Source organism: Ruditapes philippinarum, unplaced genomic scaffold (assembly GCF_026571515.1).
Source record: "Ruditapes philippinarum isolate M1 unplaced genomic scaffold, ASM2657151v2 ctg10171_1_1_1_1, whole genome shotgun sequence".
Lineage (NCBI taxonomy): Eukaryota > Metazoa > Mollusca > Bivalvia > Venerida > Veneridae > Ruditapes > Ruditapes philippinarum.
This window is the reverse complement of record NW_026857190.1, coordinates 7,944-34,699: the sequence shown is the minus strand read 5'-3', so window position 1 is coordinate 34,699 and position 26,756 is coordinate 7,944. Positions and strand designations below refer to the sequence as shown.

Sequence of the window (26,756 nt, the reverse complement as noted above, 5' to 3'; positions counted from 1 at the left end):
AATTATAAATGTGTAAGCACTTTCCAGACAAATATCAGATTGGAAATGTAATGTTTTAGTAGGATAAAATGATCTCTTGACGGATGGAATGCTTTAACCTGCTGAATTTCTTAAATGGAAAATTTGTCTTGCTTCTGAAACTGTCCATTATCAATATGTAGGCATATCAACATGCAATCTAAAGTTCCCCTGCCAACATTATAGAACCTGCTAAGATTAAACATAAGTGCTAGCAGGTCTGACTCTATACTGGTGACAAATGTTTATTAATTTATGGTTCCAACAGGTTAGTGGTTATAACAAAAAACTACAGCACAAAATACTTGACTGACTATACCCAGTACTTCATAGTAAAATAAGAGCAAACATACTGTAAGACTCAAAATAAAAAAGAAGAAGAATTTAGTAAAAGGTAAGTTATGGAGTAAAAGAGAATGTGTCAAGTGTCACATGAATTCTTGCAGTGTTTTATAAAATATGATAAAGTTATATCAGGTTTTATAATGATGACAACATAAAACTGAATGTGAAAGACCAACATGTTATCAATATTTCCTGCACCTGTTTAAGAATATCACATGCTACCTCAACCAATTCTTTTTCTGTCATCACATACATTGTTTTCCTGAAAATAAAAAGCAAATATAAATATCTACAATATTTTATATCTCATCTATAGGAAACATCAGTCACAAAGAATATTTTCAATACAGTTATGCTTACATGATAAATTTAAACTTGTTACCATATTGTTTTATTACAAAAAATATAATCTTAGTCACACAAATGAATGTGTTTATATTCATGATCAGTTTAACTGACTTCCCCAATGTGGTAAATGTTTCAAGTCATATGAACACTGTGATATCATGACATTCAGCTTTACTGATAGAAGAAACCTCGGGCACCTCTCAATGTAATATTTCATGCTTGAATTGGCACATGAGTCAAAGAAGCCAAACTTCAAGAAGCCAAGATGATAGCATTCTCAAAGGAAAGAATCCATTTCTCCCTGATGAGATTCAAACCTACAGTGGTGAGGGACAAGCAATTTGACTGAAGTAAATGATTTTTTAATGTTGTTGAAAACAGACATCTCATAATTGACCCTAAACTTTAAATGAGCTGGCTAATAGGTTAATTTTGGTACAGAACCTAGACTTAATGGTATAACTGCTTGCTATTTATAAACTGAAATACTGTTAAATCTATGATTACTTTCTTTTCACAATAAGAAAAAATATCAACTAACAAACACATGTTGTACACATATTTCTAAAGTGGTCTCTGACAAAAAATGTTAAACCTGATTTTTTCAAGTTTTTGTTTTCCACATTCTGATTGGTTGTTATCTTCAGATGACCTTGAACCTTGACTTCTGTCTTTTTTTATCATCCATTTAGGAAGGTCACGTGATGCAAGGTTAATTCTTGATTGGTCAGTAGATAAATTAGAAATGAGACTGGTACTAGATTTTTCTGGTGTAGAATGGCATTTCTTCTTGGGTGACATTTTACTTCCTGGTGTTCCTACTTTAGTCACAGACTTTATATATGAATCACTATACCTTGAAAAGAAAATGCAATCTGCTCAACAAAATAATAAACCTTTGGTAAAATATATTACTCAACACTGGTGACAATTTATGAGAAATGGCAGGATAAAAACATTCTTACAGACTAAATTCAGACTGTCCAGCACCTTCTGACAAAAAATTAGGGCAAATTTTAGGGCAATTTTTAAGAAATTTTAGGGCTAAAATTAGGAATTTTAGGTTAAAATAGAGAAATTTTAGGGCTAAAATTTGGAATTTCATAACTAAATTATGGACTCAAAAGACCATGATATGGGCTCAACTTTGTATATTTGACACAAAAGTAACTCACAAATAATGCTCTAGTTGGGTTATAGCAAAGGTGTTACCAGTGTTACATAGTCACCAGTGAAGAAATGGATTCACTGGTCAACTGCCTTTATAAAGAGCTGAAAAACTACATTAAAACATAACTAGAATGAAAACATTTTCAAAGTTATAAGTATCCCGGAACAACCAATATTCAATTAGTTAAGCCTTGGTTAGCCAATAATAAATGGAAGGGGAAATTATGCTGCTATAAATGCATTTATTATAAACATTTATTCATTTTAAGGTTGGTACATTTTCAACAAGTCTTGATCTTTCTTAAAAAAAATAAAAACAAAATGACCCACTCAAGTCATTTCCAGGAATATAAAAACTTAAATTCAAACAGCAGGGTATACACCTATGAAGAATTTGTTAAAGATAAATCAGGCTACTAAAAATTGTATAAAATTTCACAACAGTGTCAGTTTTTTCAATGATTTTCAACAGATTTTTTTCCAGATTTTAAAAAACTTACACTATATGTTATAACATATGTTCAGTACATGTTAATATGTACAAAAAAGGGCAGCTGAAGGTGTTACTTCTTAGTACCCTAATTCACTGCCAGGGTAGCAAAATGGTTAAAGCATCCAGTCATCATATACTACCAGTTTAACTTACCCACTTTATACTTGTCTAGATCTGCCAGCTGGTATCACTTACAAAAGATCTGTTCTACAGATAACTTGATTACAAATTAAGATTTAACTAATAAGGACCCCTTCATAAAGTTTGATGAAATTTAGTGGTAAATGGTAAAACTCTGTAGCCAATAAAAATGTAACTTCCTTGGAATTTTTTTTTATCACAATTTTAAACACTGGTGACTATTTTGATATAGTCAAAGTCAGACAATTTTCATTGTTCCATTTAAAACAAAAAGTTTCTTTTTATTTCTCTGATAACATCTGGTAATTAATCATGTATGGCATTTCTGCAGGAGTTGAAGTAAATACAACATGTGACTTTATGCAATTTAGTCAGACATGACATCAGCTCCACTGACTGTGTTCCAAATTGGGTTGTGATTGAAACATGGTTGTTTCGCGATATGTCTATCGCAAAAGATAAAAAATTAGGAATGTAAGTGAAAAAATAGGGCTTTTTTAGGAATTCCCTTTGAATTTTTCATTTTTTTAGGAATTTTAGCCAAACTGAAAAAAATTAGGATTTTTTAGGAATTTTAGGGACGCTGGACAGCCTGTAAATTAAACAAGAAGTTATTCTACACTCAGTTACCTCATAATAAATTTATCAAATTTAAATAATATTTCGAACAAAACATACTGCATCGATGGAAAGACAAAAATACAATCTAATCTGTACTTTAAATTATCCCCACAAATACTCTATGGAAATACATAACAACAGAACTTTGATCAGTGTTATCCTCTTCTTTTTGGGTTTTACATCGACAAACACTGTAATGGTCATATCGCAAAACTACAGCTTTACTGATGAAGGAAGACCTCAGGTGCTCCTCTGTGCATCATTTCAGACACAAACAGGCACATGATTACAAATATTAATGTTTCAGAATCTTGCTGGATAGCTTCCTCACATGAAAAAATCAAAAGTTGGGAATCTGACCCAAAGCAGTGACGGGCAAGTGGTTTGAAGTCAGCAACCTTAACCAAAAAGCCATGAATACCCCTCAGCTGTGTAATCTAACATGCATACAAACCTTTCAATCATTTCAAAATCTGCAGCATACATATATTCACATCTTCCATGCTGTAAATTTTGTGAAATTTTCTTCTCGGAAAATGTATCCTTTAATTGTACAAGAGGTATAGACGGTAGTTTATCACTAGATTGAACAGGCAATATTTTCTGTGTCTTCAACATTTCAGGAATGGATGGAGTGACAGCTGCATGGCTCGAGATAAGCTATAAAAATGAAAAACAAGAATCTGTGTTTGATAAACACAAATGCCCCCGGTTCACTGTTGTCAATAATTTAACTTTAGAGAGTGAAGTAGCTAATTTGTATGGAAGAAAACCAATCATGTGTAGAAATCTGTAATTGGCACCCTTGACCTTGACCAACTGACCCCTACCTCTGTCAAAAGGAAGAATATCATGCAAGTTATTTTCCTACCAAATATGAAATAAATCTGTCAATATATAAAGGCTGTATGAGCAAAAGTGTAAAAATCTATTTTTAGCACTGTTTACCTTGACTCAACTGACCCCTAAGTCCATCCAAAGGAAAAATACCATGTAAGTTATCTTCCTACCAATTATAATACAAATCTGTCAATAAATAAAGGCTGTATGAGCAAAAGTGTAAAAATCTATTTTTAGCACTGGTGACCTTGACCCAACTGACCCCTACCTCCATCCAAATGAGAATACCTCAATTTTATTTTCCTACAAAATATACAAGACATCTGTCGAAAGAATAAGGTGAATACACCTGTAAAAGTGTAAAAAATCTATTTTTGACATTGGTGACCTTGACCCAAATGACCCCTTACTAAAGGAAAAGGAAGAGAACCTCCCTTGGTATGACAATTATAAACATGAAAGACATTAACTTAAAAATAAAGGCTGTATGAGCAGAAATGTTTAGATTTATTTTTTTACACAAGTGACCTTGACCTAGAGACGCCTAACACCACAAAAAATTAGAGGACCGTTAAAGGTATCCACCTACCAAATATGAAAGATATCATTAAATAAATTAAGTAATTAGGTGAAATTTTTTGATAAATCCAACTTGGCGGAATAGGTTAACCATACAAGGCCCTATTTTCAAAGTGATAAAAAGGGAAATTACTGGGAAAATGGATGGCACATTTATATAACTTGGCAATATCATGTACATTGTATTGATAAATAAGTGTGAAAATTATTAAGCCATTAGTTCAGATAGAACATAAGATATTTCCAACTTGCCAGTTTAGGTTAACCATTATTCATTTTCTAAGTGCTGAAAAGGGCCATAACTTGGTGCAAATGGAAGCCATAGTTATGTAACTTGCCCAGATCATATACTTTGTATTGATTAGTAAGTGTGTAAATTATGAAGCCATTGGTACAGGTAGAACTTAAGAAAAATCCAACTGGCCGTTCTAGGTTAACCTCGTACGGACAGACGGACGGATGTGCCACTTAAATGGACTAAAGGGCCATTTCTTTTGTTATTTTCTTTTGTTTAATAGAGGGCTATGACCCCTTATTCTATTGTATGGAATTAACTCTTTTGTTCTCTTTTGTTCTGTTTACTGTTAGATGGCCCCCTAACCCTATTTGGTTGCTTTGACGGACGGACGGACGGTTCAATTACTATATACCCGGGGGCATAAAAAAAGTAGAGCTAAAATGAAATAATTTTTTATTTATTTCACAAAAATTATCATCAAATAGTGCATAACTTTGAAAGTTTTTTTCATTTTGACTGGATTTCACTGAAGTGACAACAAAATTTTAGGTCTTTAGAATACTTCTTAACTAACCCTAAGAGACATTTCTAAATAGACACCATGATAACATAAAATGTTTTAGCTTTAGCGAATACAATTCTTACCAAGGATGGGTGATCTATCACTCTTGAAGCCTGAAAAAATACCAATATTATTATCATTAAAACTTCAATACAACTTTTTACATACAGCTAACTTGTAATAAAATTTATGTGTAATATGCTTAAATTCTATTTTGTCAAATTTTAAAAACAAGCTAAGCTAAGGAATGGTAATGTTCCTTGAGATCAGTCATTTATACAGGTGATCAAACTGAAAGGTTAAATAATGAATAAAAAGAAAAGTTAAATTAAATGATAAACATTGTCAAAAGTTTAGATTTTGAATGGTATGCATATCATGTATTTACAGCTCCCAAACACTTCCAGGTTCACTACTGCCTAATGAAATTCTGATACAGATATTCCTCTCCCGTCCTATTGCCAGATTTCAAACTTTTGAAATTTTATTCTTAAAGTGATAATTTGTTAAATCTCAATATCAAACAAGAGGGCCATGATGGCCCTGAAGTCGCTCACCTGTATATAGGCCCCACGGAGCAGGGCCAGTTTAAACCCTTGGGCTTTTATTTGAACAAACTTGGTAGACACCCATTAGAAGATGTTTCATGCTAAACATCTAAAGTCTGGGTCGTTGGGTTTTTTAAAAGAAGATTTTTAAGGTTTTGCTATACACATAATTATAAGGAAAATCAATGTCCCCCAGGGCGGGGCCAATTTTGACCTCAGGGCTCTTATTTGAACAAACTTGGTAGACATCCATTAGAACATGTTTCATGCTAAATATCTTAGCTCTAGCTCTTTGGGTACTTTAAAAGAAGATTTTTAAGTTTTTACTATATTCATATAGGGAAAATCAATGACCCGCTGGGGTGGGGCTAATTTTGACCCCAGGGCTTTTATTTGAACAAACTTGGTAGACACCCACTAGAAGATGTTTCATGCTAAATATCTTAGCTCTAGCTCTTTGGGTTCTTTACAAGAAGATTTTTTAAGTTTTTACTATATACATATAGGAAAAATCAATGACCCCCTGGGGCGGGGCCAATTTTGACCCCAGGGCTTTTATTTGAACAAACTTGGTAGACACTCACTAGAAGATGTTTCATGCCAAAAATCTAAGCTCTAGCTCTTTGGAATTTTTAGAAGAAGATATTTAAAGTTTTTTCTTTTGGTTGCCATGGCAACCAGAGTTCTGCATGGAATTAAATTCTTTGAACAATTTTCAAAGGTGACCACCAAAGGAACATTCCTGTGAAGTTTGGATGAAATTGGCTTAGTGGTTTATGAGGAGATGTAATTTAAAGTAAAAGTTTACGGATGACGACGGACGGACACCGGACGAAAAGTGATCACAAAAGCTCACCCTGTCACAAAGTGACAGGTGAGCTAAAAATTTATTCTATTCTCGCTACTAATATTTAAGTAACAAAACATGCAAAATATCCATTTTTTTTTTTTAGAAAGATGTTAAAAGTCACAAATCCAATGTAAAAGGATTATAAAGGGCAAAATATTGGAGAATTTACTATTTTTGTCATACATGTATTTCTTTCAGAGCACTAACGTAAATCTGTTTCTGCACATTTTCAGCATTTTTTGTGATAAAGCGCCTTACACTAAATTTAATAACTTAATTTGTCTTCTTTATAACATATTTACATGTTATAACACTTTTAAATTATTCACGATATAATATAAAGGTGTGCTACTTCTAAGACACACAAGATGCTAAGTTATACACAAATGGCAATTTCAAGCCTCAATGGTAAATAAATAATCCAAAAACTGCTTCATGATTGGCACAAGCTTTTGCCCTAGTAGAACAACCACCTCATGACAACTTGATATGTAACTTATGAACATAATTATACAGCTGAAAAAGTAACTTGTTCAACTTCCCTACCACCTCACCTTAATATGTCTGACTCCTGCATTTTCGGCCATTTTCATGTGACATGATGTCTCAAACATGTAAACACTTCTCTGAAATAAAACAAAAATATTTGTCAACTCAAATAACATATGAAGCTGTTAATGATAATCAATGGTGTCATATGTAATAATGAATACTCTTGGAAATAGAAAAATAAGTTAATCCTTAGCCTGCTGGCCAACAACTGAATGACCCCACATAACCAGTGCAGGCCAACATTGATCTACATTGTTCCCTTATTTTGTCAGACTGTCAATAAATACTTTTTTTGCCTCCAGATGAGCCAATATATTTAAAGAAAATCAATTGTGAGAAAAATACACTCATTTAAAAATAAAAAGATTCAAGAATCAAGTTATAATTCATATCTTGTGTGCGATTAATGGCCTATTTTGCTCTAGGCGAGTAATGCAGTAAAGGCTTTTTTGTGTATATTTCTACCTGTTTCTGGTAATTTATGTGGATTTAAAGTGCTCACAGTCTGCAAGTGTAAATTACTTTCTTTGGTTACTTCACAATATTATACATATAAATTTCATTTTCAAAATCTTTATGACAATAAGCATGAATCTGGAGGTATACTGTTTAAATTCAAGCATATATTAAACTGTTTAAAATATTTACCCTAGAGTGTAAATTTAGACAATGCCTCTGCTGTAAAAATGCCAGAATTCCTGGTTTTGGAGGGACAATGTAACTGCCAGCTTGCTTCCTATCCACAACATGGTATACATATACTGGACATCTGGTAAACTAGGAAAAAACAACAACATTTCTTGATAAAAAACATTTCCCTGATAAATATGTTTAAATAATTCATTTAAGTATATACAACTGAAAGGTTAAACCTCTTTTTATGCATATGTTGTCAATCTCACTTCTATGGTTCAGTACAAATCAATGAACCAAGAGTGAAAGATAATTTGCAAACAAATTTACAAGGGTTTTTTTGGGCCAATCTTATAGTCTTCAGATTACCAATGGAAATCTTTATTTTCAATTGTTGGATAAAGTACCCAATAGTAACATATGTGTGAAAGGTTGTTCTTCCTGTAAGATGTGTATAAGGCTATAATTTAATCCATATATAAAGACATCTTCCCTAAAGTAAATTCCATACTGAAAGCAAAGCAACATCCCAATGTTGTCACTCATAGGTGAAGTTTACAAAAAACTAAAATTTCCATGGTTTTTATTTCCTTTTATTGGCAGCTGACATTTATATTTTTTTCAATCAAGATAATTCTTTGAAAGAAATGAAAAATATGCAATTGGTGATTTTAAATTTTTTAAAATGTATTTTAAGGAATTTTTGGGCTGAAAAAAAAAACTCCAAAAAAACAACAGTCGTTGGTACAAGCACAAAGTCATGCCAGCCTACATGTCCATGACAAACTTTAGGGTTTTACTATTAACATTATATCCCCAATAATAGAAGCTTGAAAAGTTAATGTAAGAAGTATTTATTACCTGTTTTATCAAGCTGCTGACAGATGTGTCAATATTTGCTTGTTGTTGTATCTTTGTTTCTTCACCTGTATTATATATACAAGTAATATTTTCCATGTATGCTAACCAACCAGTTAGATATAATTTATATCTTATCTTACACTACAAGAAAACTTTTAATCAAAATGCATCAAATTAAATTATTGATATATTTATTTAACATAGTACATTAAACTTGTTTTGAAGTGAAATATTTTTACATTTCACTTTTAAGCAATACAATTACATCATACAGCAGACTGTGATAATAAAAATGTTTTCACTTCTCTATTCATGTATGTGTTCTCCTATAAACATTGTTACATTAATTTTAGAGTTTCATCAATCAATTACATGTACATTTTTTTATATCTTATTTATCACAGACTTAGGAATATAATAAGTGGCTACTTAAAATTATCAAAAAATATTGCAAGAGGGTTGAATTCTAATATTAGTTTATTTCAATTCATATCTTTATTTTTAAATTATCCTTGACTGTAAATCTATTTAAACAAGACCCGTCTCAACAGTTTCTGAGAAAATGGGCCTAATATTTAACAAGAGGGCCATGATGGCCCTAGATCGCTCACCTGACTTATCAAACTCATCCAAACAATTACCTAGACAAGCATTCTGACCAAGTCTCATGACAGGTGAGTCAAAAATGTGACCACTACAGTGTTAACAAGGATTTTAGCAGTGTGACCTAGTTTTTTACCCAGGTGACACATATTCAAACTTGACCTAGAAATCATCAAAACAAACTTTCAGACCAATTTCCAGGATACTTGGAGAAAAACAGTAGCAACTAGAGTGTTAACAAGATTTTTCTATTTTTAGCTCCGGTGACCTAGTTTCACATGCGATTTCGAACTCATCCAAGCAATTACCTAGACAAGCATCCTGACCAAGTTTGATGATAATTGAGTCAAAAATGTGACCACTAGAATGTTAACAAGGTTTTACCATATTTGGGCGGTGTGACCTTGTTTTTCATCCAAGATGACCCATGTTGGATCTTGACTTAGAAATCATCAAAACAAACTTTTAGACCAATTAACAAAATATTTGGATCACAACAGTAGCCACTAGAGTGTTAACAAGATTTTTTTCTATTTTTAGCTCCTGTGACCTAGTTTTTCATCCACGATGTCCCATGTTGGATTTATTCCCAGCAATGACCTAGACAAGTTTCCTGACCAAGTTTGATGACAATTGAGTCAAAATTGTGACCTCTAGAGTGTTAACAAGGTTTTTCTATTTTTAGCTCCTGTGACCTAGTTTTTCATCCGAGATGACCCATGTTCGAACTCATCCGAGCTATCACCTAGACAAGCATCTTGATCAAGTTTGATGATGATTGATGCAAAAATGTGACCGCTAGAGCGTTAACAAGGTTTTTCTATTTATAGCTCCGGTGACCTAGTTTTTCATCCAAGATGACCCATATTCGAACTCTTTCGAGCTATTATCTAAACTAGCATCCTGACAAAGTTTGATGATGATTGGGTCAAAAATGTGACCACTAGAGTGTTCACAAGGTTTTTCTATTTTTAGCTCCTGTGACCTAGTTTTTCATCAGAGATGACCCATGTTCCAACTCATCCAAGCAATTGACTAGACAAGCATTCTGACCAAGTTTGATGATGATTGGTTCAAAAATGTGACCACTAGAGTGTTCACAAGGTTTTTCTATTTATAGCTCCTGTGACCTACTTTTTCATCCGAGATGACCCATGTTTGAACTCATCCGAGCTATCACCTAGACAAGCATCTTGATCAAGTTTGATGATGATTGATGCAAAAATGTGACCGCTAGAGTGTTAACAATGTTTTTCTATTTTTAGCTCTTGTGACCTACTTTTCATCCGAGATGACCCATGTTCGAACTCATTCGAGCAATCACCTAGACAAGCATCTTGACCAAGTTTGATGATGATTGATGCAAAAATGTAACCGCTAGAGTGTTAACAAGGTTTTTCTATTTTTAGCTCCGGTGACCTACTTTTTCATCCGAGATGACCCATGTTTGAAATCATCCAAGCTATCAACTAGATAAGCATCCTGACCAAGTTTGATGATGATTGATGCAAAAATGTGACCGCTAGAGTGTTAACAAGGTTTTTCTATTTATAGCTCCGGTGACCTAGTTTTTCATCCGAGATGACCCATATTCGAACTCTTTCGAGCTATTATCTAAACTAGCATCCTGACAAAGTTTGATGATGATTGGGTCAAAAATGTGACCACTAGAGTGTTCACAAGGTTTTTCTATTTTTAGCTCCTGTGACCTAGTTTTTCATCAGAGATGACCCATGTTCCAACTCATCCAAGCAATTGACTAGACAAGCATTCTGACCAAGTTTGATGATGATTGGTTCAAAAATGTGACCACTAGAGTGTTCACAAGGTTTTTCTATTTATAGCTCCTCTGACCTACTTTTTCATCCGAGATGACCCATGTTCGAACTCATCAGAGCTATCACCTAGACAAACATCCTGACCAAGTTTGATGATGATTGGGTCAAAAATGTGACCTCTAGAGTGTTCACAAGGTTTTTCTATTTTTAGCTCTTGTGACCTAGTTTTTCATCCGAGATGAGCCATGTTCGAACTCATCCGAGCTTTCAACTAGATAAGCATCCTGACCAAGTTTGATGATGATTGAGGCAAAAATGCGACCGCTAGAGTGTTCACAAGCAATTGTGGACGTACGACGTACGACGGACATTCACCGATCCTAAAAGCTCACCCTGAGCAAGCTCAGGTGAGCTAAAAAGATAAAACAATGCCAACTTCAGGGTCATGACAAAAGCTCCACATTTTTTTCTTCAAAAAGTGGAGCTAAAAACATGTAAATAAAGATATCATAACATAGAAAACAATAACTTACCAGTATTGACCTGTGAACCATCACATACAACAATAATTCTTCCACATATATTAATGTCTGCCCACAAATGTAATGCCTTTGACAACTTGGACATTCTTCTGTTGTCATCCTCTAGTTCACAAATCACTTCCCATTGGATAAATATCACAGGTACTTCAAACTTAAAGTAAAAAATTCACAATATAATAATTAATATAAATATACAAATTCTACAAATCATAGATTTTTATACTTGCTAATCTTAATTCGTCTGCTTAGCTAAGCAGGGAAAGGATTTAATTTGAAATACAGGAATCGCTTGTTAAATCCTTGTGTCAGGTGAATTTTCTCCAAGACAAAACAAGAAAAGCATTGATGCAAAGCATCAAAGGGCGTCCAAGCAAGAAATGCAGCAAGTGAAGATGAACTAGTACACATATGATGACAAGATATTCTTATAAACTACCAGAAATGTATACCACTTATGAATGAGCGGACGAAAGACATTGTTCATTATGAACTTTGATTGGCATGCTAGAGATTAGAATATTACTTGTTATTTCTTTATGATCGTGGTTATTAATAGCAACGGATATACATGTATGCAATCATTTATAATCCATATGTGTAACGCATGATCAACACGTACCACACATTTGTCCCTTATTATGTACATGTTATCGCTATTAGCGAAGACCCCCTTAAGGTATCTGTTCACACTTTAAGTTAGTAAAAATATGACACTGGTTATATTACCATGTTGATCATGTTGAGCATAATTGTTTATTATACAATAATTGTAATATCTATTAATTTTAATTTAAAAAAAATACAAATTTTATGAATATTGTTTTCTTTTATTCTTTTTTGTGTTTTATGTGCTATTTTTAATACTGAGTTTTTACTACTCTTTTTTATTAAAATTGTAAAATAAATTTTTAAGAATTCAATTGTCATATTGACCGACGATTATAAGTAAAATTCTTAACTGGAAAAAAGTCAGTAAATTATGGTTTATCTTTCAATATATAATATTGTTTATTCTTAAACCATGTACATGTACATTGTATTTTTCTTTATCATTTTTTTTAAATTATCGATCAATTGAATAATTCATAAAATCTAATTTGTAACTTTGAATAATTCCTCGGCATCTTTACTAAACACGGATAACAAATTGAATAATTAAATAAAATGTTTCTAAGTTGATAATGTCATTTTAATACCATAAAAAATGTACCTTTTTCTCAATTATTGTACATATCACGGATTTATATTACATATAAATCTGTGTACATAGTTATTGTTTTTATCTCATATAGATAAAATGAAACATGCTATTGTTGTTTTTTTCCAATTGTAACGATATCAAACATCTACTCCAAAATCGGGAGAGACCGGACAATAAACGTGTGGTACTATTCGCCGGTCACTAGTAAATCCTGGTCAAAATAGACCGGGAGAGACCGGCATTTACCGATAGGAGTGATAAAAGATATATCTATAAATAGTTTTTGGAATATTTAGGTCGGTCATCAACTGATCATTCTAGGATACATGTACAACAATAACATACCATGACATGATAACCGACTGTGTACTACAAAATGATAAATAAAAAACCCCGAAGAGCGCGATTTATTGACGGAAAAGGTTATTTCATTTGTAAATGTTTGCATTGCGAAAATTCATTGTAACATATCGCGACATTTCATTCTTATTTAATAATACCGATCGGAATTTTCGGCTTTTATTATGACCGACTAAAAGGCTCGAGAAGTTGCTGTCGCCCTTTCACAAAATCTGATCTCATTCCATAAGAGCGCCGCGCTTCGGCGCGGACGCCAATGACCTTGGATATAGAGTCTTATGGTCATTTTGTCTCTTACCACTAATTTAGATATCATGTGGGACTAGTAGTTGATCAATTATGGAGATATTGGTAATTACTGGTTAGTTATCCAGGAAACTGACTGTTGAGATATAACCAAACATTTGTCACAGTTTAGAACTGTTCACTATTTAGAGGAGATAGTGTGTAAGTGACTAATAGCTTAGTCAATAGAGCCGTGGTACAGTATTCCGAGGGTCCCGGGTTTGAGTCCAGATCAGGCTACACATTTTTCTCACCCTGTGACAAATGTGTTAAAATTGGAAAAAAAAAACACATAAACATACAAACTGAGTTGCTTTTTTGAAGAATCTGGCACGATTGCTTGTATGTAATATTTTTCAAAGAGTATTTATGATAATGTGGAAGATTGTAATAACAACAGTCCTTATGTAGCAGACTGCGTGTAATTTGGCTATTTTTCATGAAGCATTTGTGACAACCAGGCACATTTCACTGGAATGAGTACCGGTTATAATCTGGCTGATTTTGCTTGCAATTAGCTATCTTCTAAACTGTATTTACATGTATAATGATATTTAAAGCTCCTTGCAATAATGCATCTTTAAAGTGTATATCATAATAATAATGCTACTACTATAGGGTTCAGTATACCATCATAATGTTGATCTTTGTCTAACATGATGTGAAATAATGAATTTTAAACAAGTGAAGGTTGTACCAGGATACTTTCTGTATACTAACACCACATGATTCTGTTTGTTAGTTTGTCTGGCATTTACACTGATTTCAATAAGTCTTTAGTTTTTATCTTGGTAGCTGATCCACCTAACTAGTTTACCTACACAACTAACCAGTAATTTCCGTATTCTCTACAAGTGACAAGTGACTTCTAATTCCACTGGATTTTGCAGAATCAGTTGTGTCAGACATAAACTTTTAGACAATCCTTTCTGAAATTTTAAACTAATATAAATATTCATCTATTTAACTTACTAGTATTGAATAAATTCTACTGAGTAATTATCATAACTTCACAATTAACTTACTTTGTAGACAGACGTAGTGTAAATTCCAGTATGCTTCTCAATAACTGTGCAGCCTTCAGATTCAGAAGGCCTCTCAACTGGAAAGTCAATTAAAAACAATTGGTTATCATTACATAAACATATTGATGTTTATAAGTTATTGTCCTATACTAAATATCTATTCCTAAGACGTAAGATAATGTACACTAGAAATGCTGATGTCTTGTTAAACTTAGCAGACTAAAACCATACTGTTAGAACTATACTGTATATCACTCTGCAATACATAGACACGTCTTTTCCTTTACGAATCATTACATTGGATTACCCTTTCCTTTTGAATATGTCATGCATCTCCAGTATATTTTCTGGGAACAATCTTAAGTGAGGATATATAGATCCGCTATCCAAGTATGCATGAACTGGTTAATAGAGAGACAGTATGAAAATAACAGGTCTCTGTTTTTTTGTTGTTTTTCTTCCCCCCCCCCCCCATATTAACATCTTTTCAACCATATCTCGGTGGTTAATACTACTTACTAGCTTTCCTGTATAACTTCTATCAAAAATTACCAATTCTAGACTACAGCCAAACTATTTGGAAAACCAGTGTGTTTGCTAGGTTTCCTTTTAAAAATGATATTTAACTATGTACCTATACCATGCATGTACTTTATCTCCATGTCAGAATCTTTAGAGAACCACTTAGTTAGTCGACTGTCGTTGACAGAAATCTCCGATGTACAGCCATCTCTTGTTTCAAAGAGAGCAGACTCTGAAGCCAATCTTTGTTCCCGTGTCCAGAACAACTGCTCACAGCCATATTTGGGTAAAATACTGACGACTGCTATGGACATATGTTCACACTAAAATTGAAATAAATAGTTAATGTGTCCAAATTGTTAATGCTGAGAATTATTTCAAAGGTCTATTATGTTATGACTTCCTATTCTTTATCTTTCTCTGTCAATAAGACTTACTTATCCAGATATCCATCAAATATATTTCTTATCAGTTTTCTCTAATGCAAGCACTTTCCCAAAATGTCACAATATAAGTCATTGTGATTAATTGAAAAAAAGCATCAAAGCAAGCTTGTAAATTATGCGTAATACAACATTCTAATACGGGTCTTTTAGCTAATTAGAAACCAGAATTCCAAGAAAAAGAAAATCTTTGTACTAGAGACTGACCTTTTTCTGTAGTAATTTGACATATGATAGCCTAGTCTTTTTACACTCATTGGAATCCACAATTGCAATCTTTTTTCCCTGAAAAGCAGTAGTTATTAGTGCACAAACTATCAACATTGTTTAAACACGATTCATTTTAAGCTAGATATTAATGAAAATTTTGTGTTTATCTGAATTACAACCTGGAAATACCAATACTGGCATCATATGAGAATACATAATACTATCTTGAATTTTTATAAAAATGTATGTTATAAATATTGGCTTCTCTGTCTTATCATTGAAATGAATAGTTTTAGTTTAACCAAGAAAAGAGTCCCATAAATTAAGGACAAACCTCTTTCAAAAATTTAATAATCTGTAAACAAAATATCCCTAAAACCAAGAGATGGATCCCTGGCAAACATTTTCACAGGTTGTAGCACTTCATGAGTTTTTCTAAATTCTCGACAGTAGAATGTGTATTTCCCCTGCAAATATATTTATATATAATTTCAGATAATATTAAAAACAAAATATCATTAAAGAAAACAAGAGCTGTCATATTTTATCCTCAGTTCAATGAAGTTAACAAATAAGAATAATTCAGAGAATATCCATGCTAGAGTTATGGGTCTTGGTCAGTGACCCACAATTATATGCAAAGGTATTTACAGTATACATTATGAAATGGTAATGATAGTTTACATCAAAATTGTTCCTTCTAAAAGAAAATACTTCAACTGTATAACAAGATTTTATCATTATGTTAATGTACAAATCTGATCAATGACCTGCATTTCTGCAGTTCAGTTAATTCATAATATTTTATATAAAAATTTGATCATTTATAGAGGAAACAAATTATACATAGCTTCATTGCCAAGCTGCAGTAAGATTATCTCATAAGCTTAATATATGTTAGTGTTCTGATACTTAAATAAAAAATTGTGTTGTTTTTCTTTCAGGAAATCATGATCATCCTCTTGTTACCCCCTCAATACAATAGAATAATGATTAGTTACATATATTGTTGTATATAATTATGTAAAAGTTTGAACGAACCCTCCAGCTACATGTATAACTAAGAAAGAATCATTAAAAATTTAGCATAAGAGAAAAAAAAAAACAGGATAACACCTGAGTAGTGTAAACTCTGTCTAAGTGAGTACCTTCATTTGATATATTCAGCAATAATTTAATTATTTTTAATATTAGGTAAATTCATTCCATGTGTAAATTGATATTCATGTAATCTATGTATATGTGAAAAGAAAAAGTAATTATGCTTGAATTACTAACTTGGCAAATGTTACAAAACTTGCCACATACTTTAATATAAAGCAAGTAGGCATGGCTCATTTCCCCATATATAATAATATCAAAAATATTTAATATTAAATGAAATAATGTATTGATACTAATTCATTAATTTTGCAGTATTTCACAATACTATATGTTTTTAAATCAATCAAAATTTTGCTCTGATGAAATAAACTTGATTTAACCTAGTGAAAAAACCGATGAAATTCCAGCAGATTATATAAAGACCCAACTGGAACTGGAATCAAAAATCCCAGTACAGGTGTAATTCCAGTTTAATTTGAATATACAATGTAAATACTATTCCAGCTAGAATTGTAATTTGAATAAAATCATTATGATGTTATTAGTATGTTCATGAAATACATAGTCTTTTTGCATTAGAGTGGACATGATCGGAGTAGAAATGATTGTCAAACTCAAAGTACAATTTCGTATATCATTTATATTTTTCTGTCAGTCAATAATCGATATAGATTTGAAAATATTGAAAATTTTGACTCATTAAAAAGATTTCAAAATTATGAAAACCCAAAACATATATAAAAGCAGGTGCCAAACATGTCTAAAACCATAACCGTTATTATGTAACTAATGGAAATATTTCATGGCAGTGAAGACAAAATATGGTCAGAAAAAAACATGTAATGGACAAGTGCAAACAAAACACATCAAAATTGTAAGCACAGAACATATTTTTACTGCCATCATTAAAACTTGTATGAAAGTGAAATAAGACGAGTATTTGAAATTACAGTGGTATACTGGTTATTGCAATATCTTTTCTCGATATAAAATATCAATATGATTTGAAAAACTGTATATATGTATACCATATGCCCTTCAGATGTAGTCATTATCTTAAAACAATATTATATATGGAAAAATAAAGACAACAACAAAAATCAAAACAAATCAAAATGAAAACAAAAGTAGTTAGTGTATTGATAGAAGTTCCGGATATAGACTGGTTACTGATTGTATAGTGACATAGTATAATCTTCAATGTTGTGAAGTTGAATACTTGATTTGATAATGATTATGAATGGTTATCTTTTTGGTGCATTCAAATAATACATATATGTATAATGTTTTCACCAAATCTAGTTATCATATTCATTCCCTTTGTTAAAAACTAATAGATCTGACTGTTTGAATGTGCCATTGACCTTTTCGAAAACCTAGCTAAACACCGTTTTCCGGTACGTTACTGTTTTAGCTCTGGGGAATTACACCAAATGAAGTACATAACACAGTTACGTGATATTTCTATTTTTCTATCATTATTTAACCTTTTAAGGTAAAAAAAATGATGTTTTTGAAAATAATCAATATTTCTTTAATATCTATTGCAAATTATTCAAAAAAATAAATTATTTATAATGAAAATCAATAAAATTCAAACAGACGTAGTGGAATCTTTCATAATAAATAAGGTTATTTTCTGCGTAAACTTGTGTATTTACTTTATTTTTTTGTATGGAATTATTCATACAATGATATTTAATTATTTTCTTATAAAGAAATAACTGTATTCTTTCAATTTAATTTAAAAAAGGCCGAAAACATCGAGTTCGCTATTACACTCCATTAGGTGAATTCCCCAGAGCTATGTACAGAATCATTGAATGTACCGGAAAACGGCGTTTAGCTAGGTTTTCGAATTCGTGAATTACATTAAAAACTGTTAAAGAAAATAGATAATTTAAACATAATTTCAATAAGTACAGTCTTTCACGTGATTATTGCATATAAGCCATTTCCAGGATTTTTGTGTGTTTGGTTAGACCTTAAACAAAGCTTGAAATCAGAAAGTCTGGGTTCAGACGCCAGTAAGAAACTATGGACAATTTTTCAAACGGCGAATAGTTTTGGGTCGAAAAGACAGTGGGCCGAATTATTACCATTCCGCATTCGCGAAAACCTATGACATTTGTTTTAATTTTCATACATTCAACACACATTTTTTCTATCCCTGTCAATAAATGTATAAAAACAAATCATTAGCATTGTATAATTTCAATTAAGTGATTCGATGCATATTTACTGCAAAATCTGGACCATGAAATATGAACACTTCATTTTTGTCCATTTTTCATTTTCTATGGTCGCTTACATCTAAAATCAAAAATTTCAAACAATAATATAGTATGGCATTGAAGACAGATGGCATGACAGCAGTTATATATTATATGTTTTATAAAATAAAATTTATCATATTTGATTGTATATTTTACTTGATGAAATTTAAAATGGTTTTACCAAGTTGGCATTTAAATTTTTTGAATGTTCAAGCGACGTCAATACTGTACTGTGTGTAGCGCTCTTTTGATTTTCAAAGAAAGTTGTGAGTAAAAATGTAAGCCACTCATTTGGTAAAAACATACAATTCCTCTCATAGACTAGTTTGTGTCCAGTTTCATGAATACCTGCTTCATCATTATTTTATTTTTTTGCAGAAGATCTCGGTACAAAAAGTCAATCCGGCCCCAAATTAGTCAATCCGACCCCAAATTAGTCAATCCGGCCCAAAGTCAAACTTTCAAAGTGCTTTCTTGTCAGCACGGCCCCTTTTTTATTGCTTCCCGAAAAAATTCGGGGGAGCATATTGTCCCTGGAATGTCCGTCCGTCCCGAAATTCCTGTCCGGCCCATAACTTTGATATTTGAAGTCGAATTTTACAACTATTTCACAGAAATGATCACCATACTTAGATGACATGTTGCACACAACATTTGGGTCGCTACCTTGAAGGTCAAGGTCACAACATGACCTTGCAGCAAAATTGTGTCTGGCCCATAACTTTGTTATTTGAAGTCTGATTTTAAAACTTTTTCACAGAAATGATCACCATTTTGAGACAAAAAGTCGCACACAACATTTTAGTCGCTACCTTGAAGGTCAAGGTCACAGCATGACCTTGCAGCAAAATTGTGTCAGGCCCATAACTTCGTTATTTGAAGTCGGATTTACAAGTTTTACACAGAAATGATCACCATATTGAGACTACGTGTCGCACGCAACATTTGGGTCGCTACCTTGAAGGTCAAGGTCACAACATGACCTAGCAGCAAAATCGTGTCCGGCCCATAACTTTGTTATTTGAAGGTGGATTTTAAAACTTTTTCACAGAAATGATCATCATTTTGAGACAACGTGTCGCACCCAACATTTTAGTCGCTACCTTGAAGGTCAAGGTTACAGCATGACCTTGCAGCAAAATTGTGTCAGGCCCATAACTTCGTTATTTGAAGTCGGATTTACAAGTTTTTCACAGAAATGATAACCATATTGAGACTATGTGTCACACGCAACATTTTAGTCGCTACCTTGAAGGTCAAGGTCACAACATGACCTAGCAGCAAAATCGTGTCCGGCCCATAACTTTGTTATTTGAAGTAGGATTTTAAAACTTTTTCACAGAAATGATCACCATATTGAGACAACGTGTAGCACACAACATTTTAGTCGCTACCTTGAAGGTCAAGGTCACAGCATGACCTTGCAGCGATCGTGTCCAGCCCATAACTTCATTATTTGAAGTCCGATTTTACGATTGTTTGCACAGAAATGATCACCATATTGAAATGACACGTTGTGCACAAATTTGGCTCTCTACCTTGAAGGTCAAGGTCACAGCATGACCTCGAAGCAAAATTGTGTCCGGTCCATAACTTTGTTATTTGAAGTCAGATTTACAATTTTTTCACAGAAATGATCACCATATTGAGACTATGTGTCATGTGCAACATTTGGGTTGCTACCTTGAAGGTCAAGGTCACAGCATGACCTTGAAACAAAATTGTGTCCAGCCCACAACTTTATTTGAAGTTGGTTTTTACAACTATTTTACAGAAATGATCACCATATTGAGACAACATGTCGCTTTCAACATTTGGGTTGCTACCTTGAAGGTCAAGATCACGGCATGACCTTGAAGCAAAATCGTGTCCTGCCCATAACTTTGTTATTTGAAGTCAGATTTTACAATTATTTTACAGAAATGATTAGGGCTGTGCATTGCATTTTTTTCTGTCACGATACATATCAACGATATTTAAATTTCAAAACGATGCGATTCACGATATGTATTGCATACTTTGAAGAAATGCGATGCATATTGCGATTCTTATGTTGCGATGCGATACGTATCACGATACTGACTTAGTATATAAAAATTTGGCCATTTGTTTACAGCATAATTACGAATATAACATAAAACTATTACAATAACAAAAAAAACAAACTCTTGAACTTGTTGTTATAACTTGGTTTCCGATTTTGATATTTCAACAATTTACTTTTCTGGTTACTTAAGGATTAAAGGTAATCATAACAGCAAATTAATATGTACTATTCTAACACTAAAGTCCACTACTGTAAATATGGCAGTTTAACAATTATAGTCTTACAATACACCACTAAAGATTTTTCTTGTGAAAAAAAATAGTAACAAGTGATTTATAATTAGGTCAACAACTGTGAAAATAACAGTTTATCAGTTTCACTCTTAGTTTTCTCGAAAAATTTGTGCTCAACCCCAGAGTATTTTATTTTGAGACACTCCATGTCCGGTCTTCCACCTTTCCACCTTATACAACGCTGTCTGTTGGTTCCCCAAAAACTACAATGTTCCCAAAACTCGTGAATTATATGACCAGGGAGGATTAACTATAGTTTCCCCTTCTTAATATTTTGCAGTCTACATGTTTTCTGTTTGTTTGTTTTGTTGTTTTTTTACGGGAAAATGATGTCAACAGAAATAAAAGTATAAATATGACAGGGCTCGAATTTAACACTCGCAGACTCGCAAAATGCTAGTTGAAAAATGATTTTGCGAGTTAGATTTATGACTACTCGCAATTTTTTGCGAGTTGAAGAAAAAACGGAATACGCTCGTCAGGAAAATCCGAAATATAAATGGGGCGTAATATTCGCAGGTAGTCCCAAGTTATAAACTATGAGCACACTTGCTGTCTTGTTTACATTTTCTATACCTTAACCTCGCTTAAAAAAGTACACAAATTTAAACAAGTCCAAATGTCATTTTGTCCGTGTAAATCAAGCGTGATCGGAATAAAATGTCTAAACGAAAAATAACAAACTTCTTCCCACTTACTGAAGCAAATGTGTCTTCCGATAAAATACTCTGAGTACAGAAGATGATTCACAGTCTATCAAAAGGAAGACAATCAGACCTTCAGTTAAAACGGTTAAAAATGGGAGAAAGAACTGCACGCCAGTCTTACGTACGAACTCGATGATGATTGAAATGTTGCCAAAATATTTTGCGTCGACTGTTGTGCGCATAATCCAGACCAGACATCGTCGTTATAGCGACAATATTGCATTATTGTTTTTTTACATGTAGATTGACATTTGATAAGAATCCCTGTCCCCTAAATCAAGTTTTCGAGTAGAAAGTTACGTTGCTGATTCGTACCCCGGGCAGTTCGAACTCGTCCAAATAAATTAAAATTTTAATTTTGTTATTCTCTATATCCAGCAACAACTTTGTCTTTCAGCACATGAAATAATTAAACTTAAATTTAAAGTATTATAATTTTTTTCATGCCCAATTTCATGATTAAGTTAGCTGTTACAAAATATGTTTAAACCTTTTATGCAGAAATAAAACAAAAAATTCATATTAATAAAAACATTTTCAATAAAATTCATTATTATGATACATAATTGTAGCAACAATGAATTAATTATTATGGTACATGATAATTTAAACAATTAATGAATGTACACAAAAGTTTAAACAATTTTGGAATTAAAAAATCATTGTCGTAAAAAGTGCTAGTTGAATTCAGTTTTTGCTAGTTAAAAATTTGTCCACTAGCAAAAAATTGCTAGTGGCCAAAAAAGTTAAATTCGAGCCCTGAATATGTGACGAATATCACAATGGGAATGTTGTCATCATCACTATTTTAATCCGACATCAAGTGCGACTAAATAAAATTACAAATTCATGTTTGTAGGTTGTTTTTTCTTGAAAACTCATAGATTTCTAATTATTTTTTTTATTATGCCCCCGCCATGTAATGGCCGGGACATATAGTGTTACCCTGTTCCGTCCTTCCTTCATTCTGTCATTCCGTCATCATCAGTTTCCGTTCATTATTATGCCCCCGCCATGTAATGGCCGGGGCATATAGTGTTGCCCTGTTCCGTCATTCTGTCATTCCGTCATCATCAGTTTCCGTTCATTATCTTAAGAACGGTTGCACACATTCAACTCAAATTTGACATATGGATATGTCATGAGAAAATACAGGTCAAGTTCGAATTTGGTCATGGTTCGATGATTTTTGGCAGAGTTATGCCCCTTTTACTTTGAAAATAATATGAAATTTTCAGTTTGCATTCATTATCTCCCCAACGGTACAACACATTCAACTCAAACTTGACATATGAAATTTTCAGTTTGCATTCATTATCTCCCCAACAGTACAACACATTCAACTCAAACTTGACATATGGATACATCAAAGGAATGGGCAGGTCAAGTTCAAATTTGGTCATGGTTCAATACTTTTTGGCAGAGTTATGTCCCTTTCACTTTGAAAATAATATGAAATTTTCAGTTTGCCTTCATTATCTCCCCAACGGTACAACACATTCAACTCAAATTTGACATATGGATATGTTTTTGTAATGCCCAGGCCAAGTTCGAATTTGGTCATGGTTCAATGATTTTTGGAGAGTAATGCCCCTTTCACTTCGAAAGTAATATGAAATTTACAGTTTCTGTTCATTATCTACCCAACAGTGTTACATATTCAACTCAAATTTGACATATGGATATGTCAAAGGAATGGGCAGGTCAAGTTGGAATTTGGTCAGGGTTTGATGATTTTTTAGCAGAGTTATTTCCCTTTCACTTTGAAAATAAGATAGATACATCTTAGGAATAAGCAGTTTAAGTTTGAATTTGGTCGTGGTTCAATGATTTTGGACAAACTTATCTTTCCTGAATGTTGGAAAAATTTGGAACTTTCAGTTTCAGCACTCATACTTTTGTGGAAATGTATGTAGCCATTATTTTGGCTACAAATATGCAATATGGTTAAGACTGAATAATTTCAGTGCCTTGAACATTGTATGAAAATGGTTTGTGTTAACATTGAAAAGTTTTAAGGGCTTTGAACTTAAAATGAAACAAACAAATTTGGAACTAAATATTATAACATCTGAAATTTTGGCTGCATGCAGGGGCATCTGTGGCATGATGACACATTTCTAGTTATAAACAAGTTCAAAGAACACCAGCCCATTTATATGGAATTGATAAAACTTGATTAGTTACCGTTAAATGATTGCGGACATGGGGAAACAAGATGACAAGGATGATAGTCGCGGTTGTTCATTGTTTTCATCCGAGCTATTTTTCTTTCCTCAGTCTTTCAAAAAATACGTTTGTCCTTATTTTCCTGGAAGATATTGTTAGTGTATTGCAATACTTTCTGGCTATATCGATACATCGGGAGGTGAAATATGTATTGCATCTCAATATATTGGAATTTGTAATTTCATTATGATGCATACATCAAGGACAGGGCAGATCACGATGCATCGATGAATCGTAACACCGCTAGAAATGATCACCATATTAAGACGATGTGTTACGCGCAACATTTGGGTCGCTTCCTTGAAGGTCAAGGTCACAGCATGACCTTGCAGCAAAATCATGTCCGGCCCATAACTTCGTTATTTTGAAGTCGGATTTTACAACTTTTTCACAGAAATGATCACCATATTGAGACGACGTGTCGCTTGCAACATTTTAGTCGCTACCTTGAAGGTCAAGGTCACAGCATTACCTTGAAGCAAAATTGTGTCTGGCCCATAACTTTGTTTTTTGAAGTCGGATTTTACAACTATTTTACAGAAATGATCAACATATAGAGACGACGTTTCGCGCGCACAAGTCGGTAGATAGATCTAATTGAGTAGAAGTGCAGTGCAAAGAACAGTAACTTTGCATTGCCAAAGTTTGTAATTATCACACTTTGAACTTTGTCTGGGACATAACTCTGAATCTACAAAAGATATACTTTTCTGTGTCCAAAACCTAGTCTGGGAGCATCACCTGGTTCAACCTGCTCTTGTTCAATGTTTGTAGAGTTTTTGTCATTGACTTAGTAAAAGATTTTCAGTTTTCAACTTGTGTCACGTGTAGCCCAAAAGTTTTGACCTAGAGTCAGTAGATTGACAAAATAGTGGAGTGTGTGGGCACCCATGTCCTATTGATACATTTCTAGTTTTTTCAGAGATAGACTAGGATTTAATCTTAAATCTGAAGTTTTGTGAATTTTTTTTTTTCAAATTGTGCACCTAATGCATCAGAAGCCACCATGCAGATTTCATTTTATATACAAAGTATATGGAAAGCTGTCCTTTTTATCTCTAGATTTCAAAGTTTTTGTGCTGTAAACTTTTTTTTAGGGCCAACCCAATCCTAATCCCTGGGTCTAAACCAGGAGTATAATATTAATATAGTAGGCTGATTCTGCATTTTGTAGTATATTAACTGTATGAATTACAGTGATAAACATTCAATGTGTAACTTCTACATGCATGGAGGGATTTTAATATAACTCCAGACAAATATTCTCCATAATGAGGCGTAGTGTCGCACAAAAAATTTATTGTCTGGTTAGGTCAGGTCACACTTCGGGTTGAAAGGTCACATAACAAATTAAAACATTCATAAAATTTGCGAGTATAACTTCTATATGCATAGATGGATTTTAATATACCTTAGCACAAATGTTCTCCATTTTGAGTTGAGTTGTCTCTTGCAAAGTGAAGGTCAAGGTTACAAGAGGTCAAAAGTTAAATAAAAATAATGAAATTTGTTGGCCATGGTTTGTTTGGTTTATATCTTGCTTATTCTTTGAAGGATAACAAAATGATTTGATATAGATGTTAACCATAATGGGGATGTGTGTTGCACACAAACAAATCCATGTCCACTGCTCAAAGGTCAAGGTCACACTTGGGGGTCAGCTCAAAACCTGTGTCTAGAGTGTAACTTCTACATCATGGAGGGATTTTAATATAACTTGGGACAAATATTCTCCATAGTGAGGCAAAGTATTGTGCGAAAAATTCTTCTGTCTATGGCAAAGGTCAAGGCCACACTTAAGGGTTAAAGGTCAAATAATAAATTAAAACATTCATTTGCTGGTATAACTTTTATATACATGGATGGATAACTTAGCACAAAATTTGATGTTCTCGATGTTGATTTGAGTTGTCTCGGGCAAAATAAGGTAGGGGTCACAAGAGGTCAAAGGTTAAATTAAAGCTTATGCTCTGAAGTATTATGCTTAGTAGTCAGAGGAATTTTGTTGAGACCTTTTGCGATGAACTCAACATAGTTGTCAAAATGGTTGTTTGTGTGTGCATGTGAGCATCTGAACTTGTCCATGCCATAACTTCTTTGTGCATGGAGAAATTTTCAAATAACAAGAATTGTTCAGGCAAAAATGTTCATCATGACTGTGTCATGCACAGGGTAAATGGTCAACGCCACCTAAGATAATGCAATGTTAAGATTTTGCCTTGGGGAAAAAGAGGATGTGTTGCGCACATATGTATACATACATCTTTCTCCTTGATCTGAAGCTGGGACAGGTTTGAATTAGGACGAGCAGGCTTGACTTTGCATGTCTAGT

At 33.0% G+C, this 26,756-nt stretch overlaps 1 protein-coding gene across 1 annotated transcript; it reads right to left on the bottom strand.

Annotated features, from left to right (window-relative positions):
* Positions 1–404: 404 nt before the first annotated feature.
* On the bottom strand, positions 405–16,114 carry LOC132749038 (uncharacterized). Its single transcript, XM_060738714.1, has 12 exons — positions 16,103–16,114; positions 15,766–15,843; positions 15,228–15,438; positions 14,594–14,670; positions 11,714–11,873; positions 8,800–8,864; positions 7,954–8,082; positions 7,308–7,379; positions 5,439–5,468; positions 3,591–3,796; positions 1,307–1,567; positions 405–625 (listed from the first exon to the last, which is right to left on the bottom strand). The coding sequence occupies exons 3-12, from the start codon at positions 15,427–15,429 to the stop codon at positions 499–501; spliced, it is 1,329 nt and encodes a 442-aa protein (XP_060594697.1). The 5' UTR covers positions 15,430–15,438; positions 15,766–15,843; positions 16,103–16,114; the 3' UTR covers positions 405–498.
* Between the last annotated feature and the right edge of the window lie 10,642 nt (positions 16,115–26,756).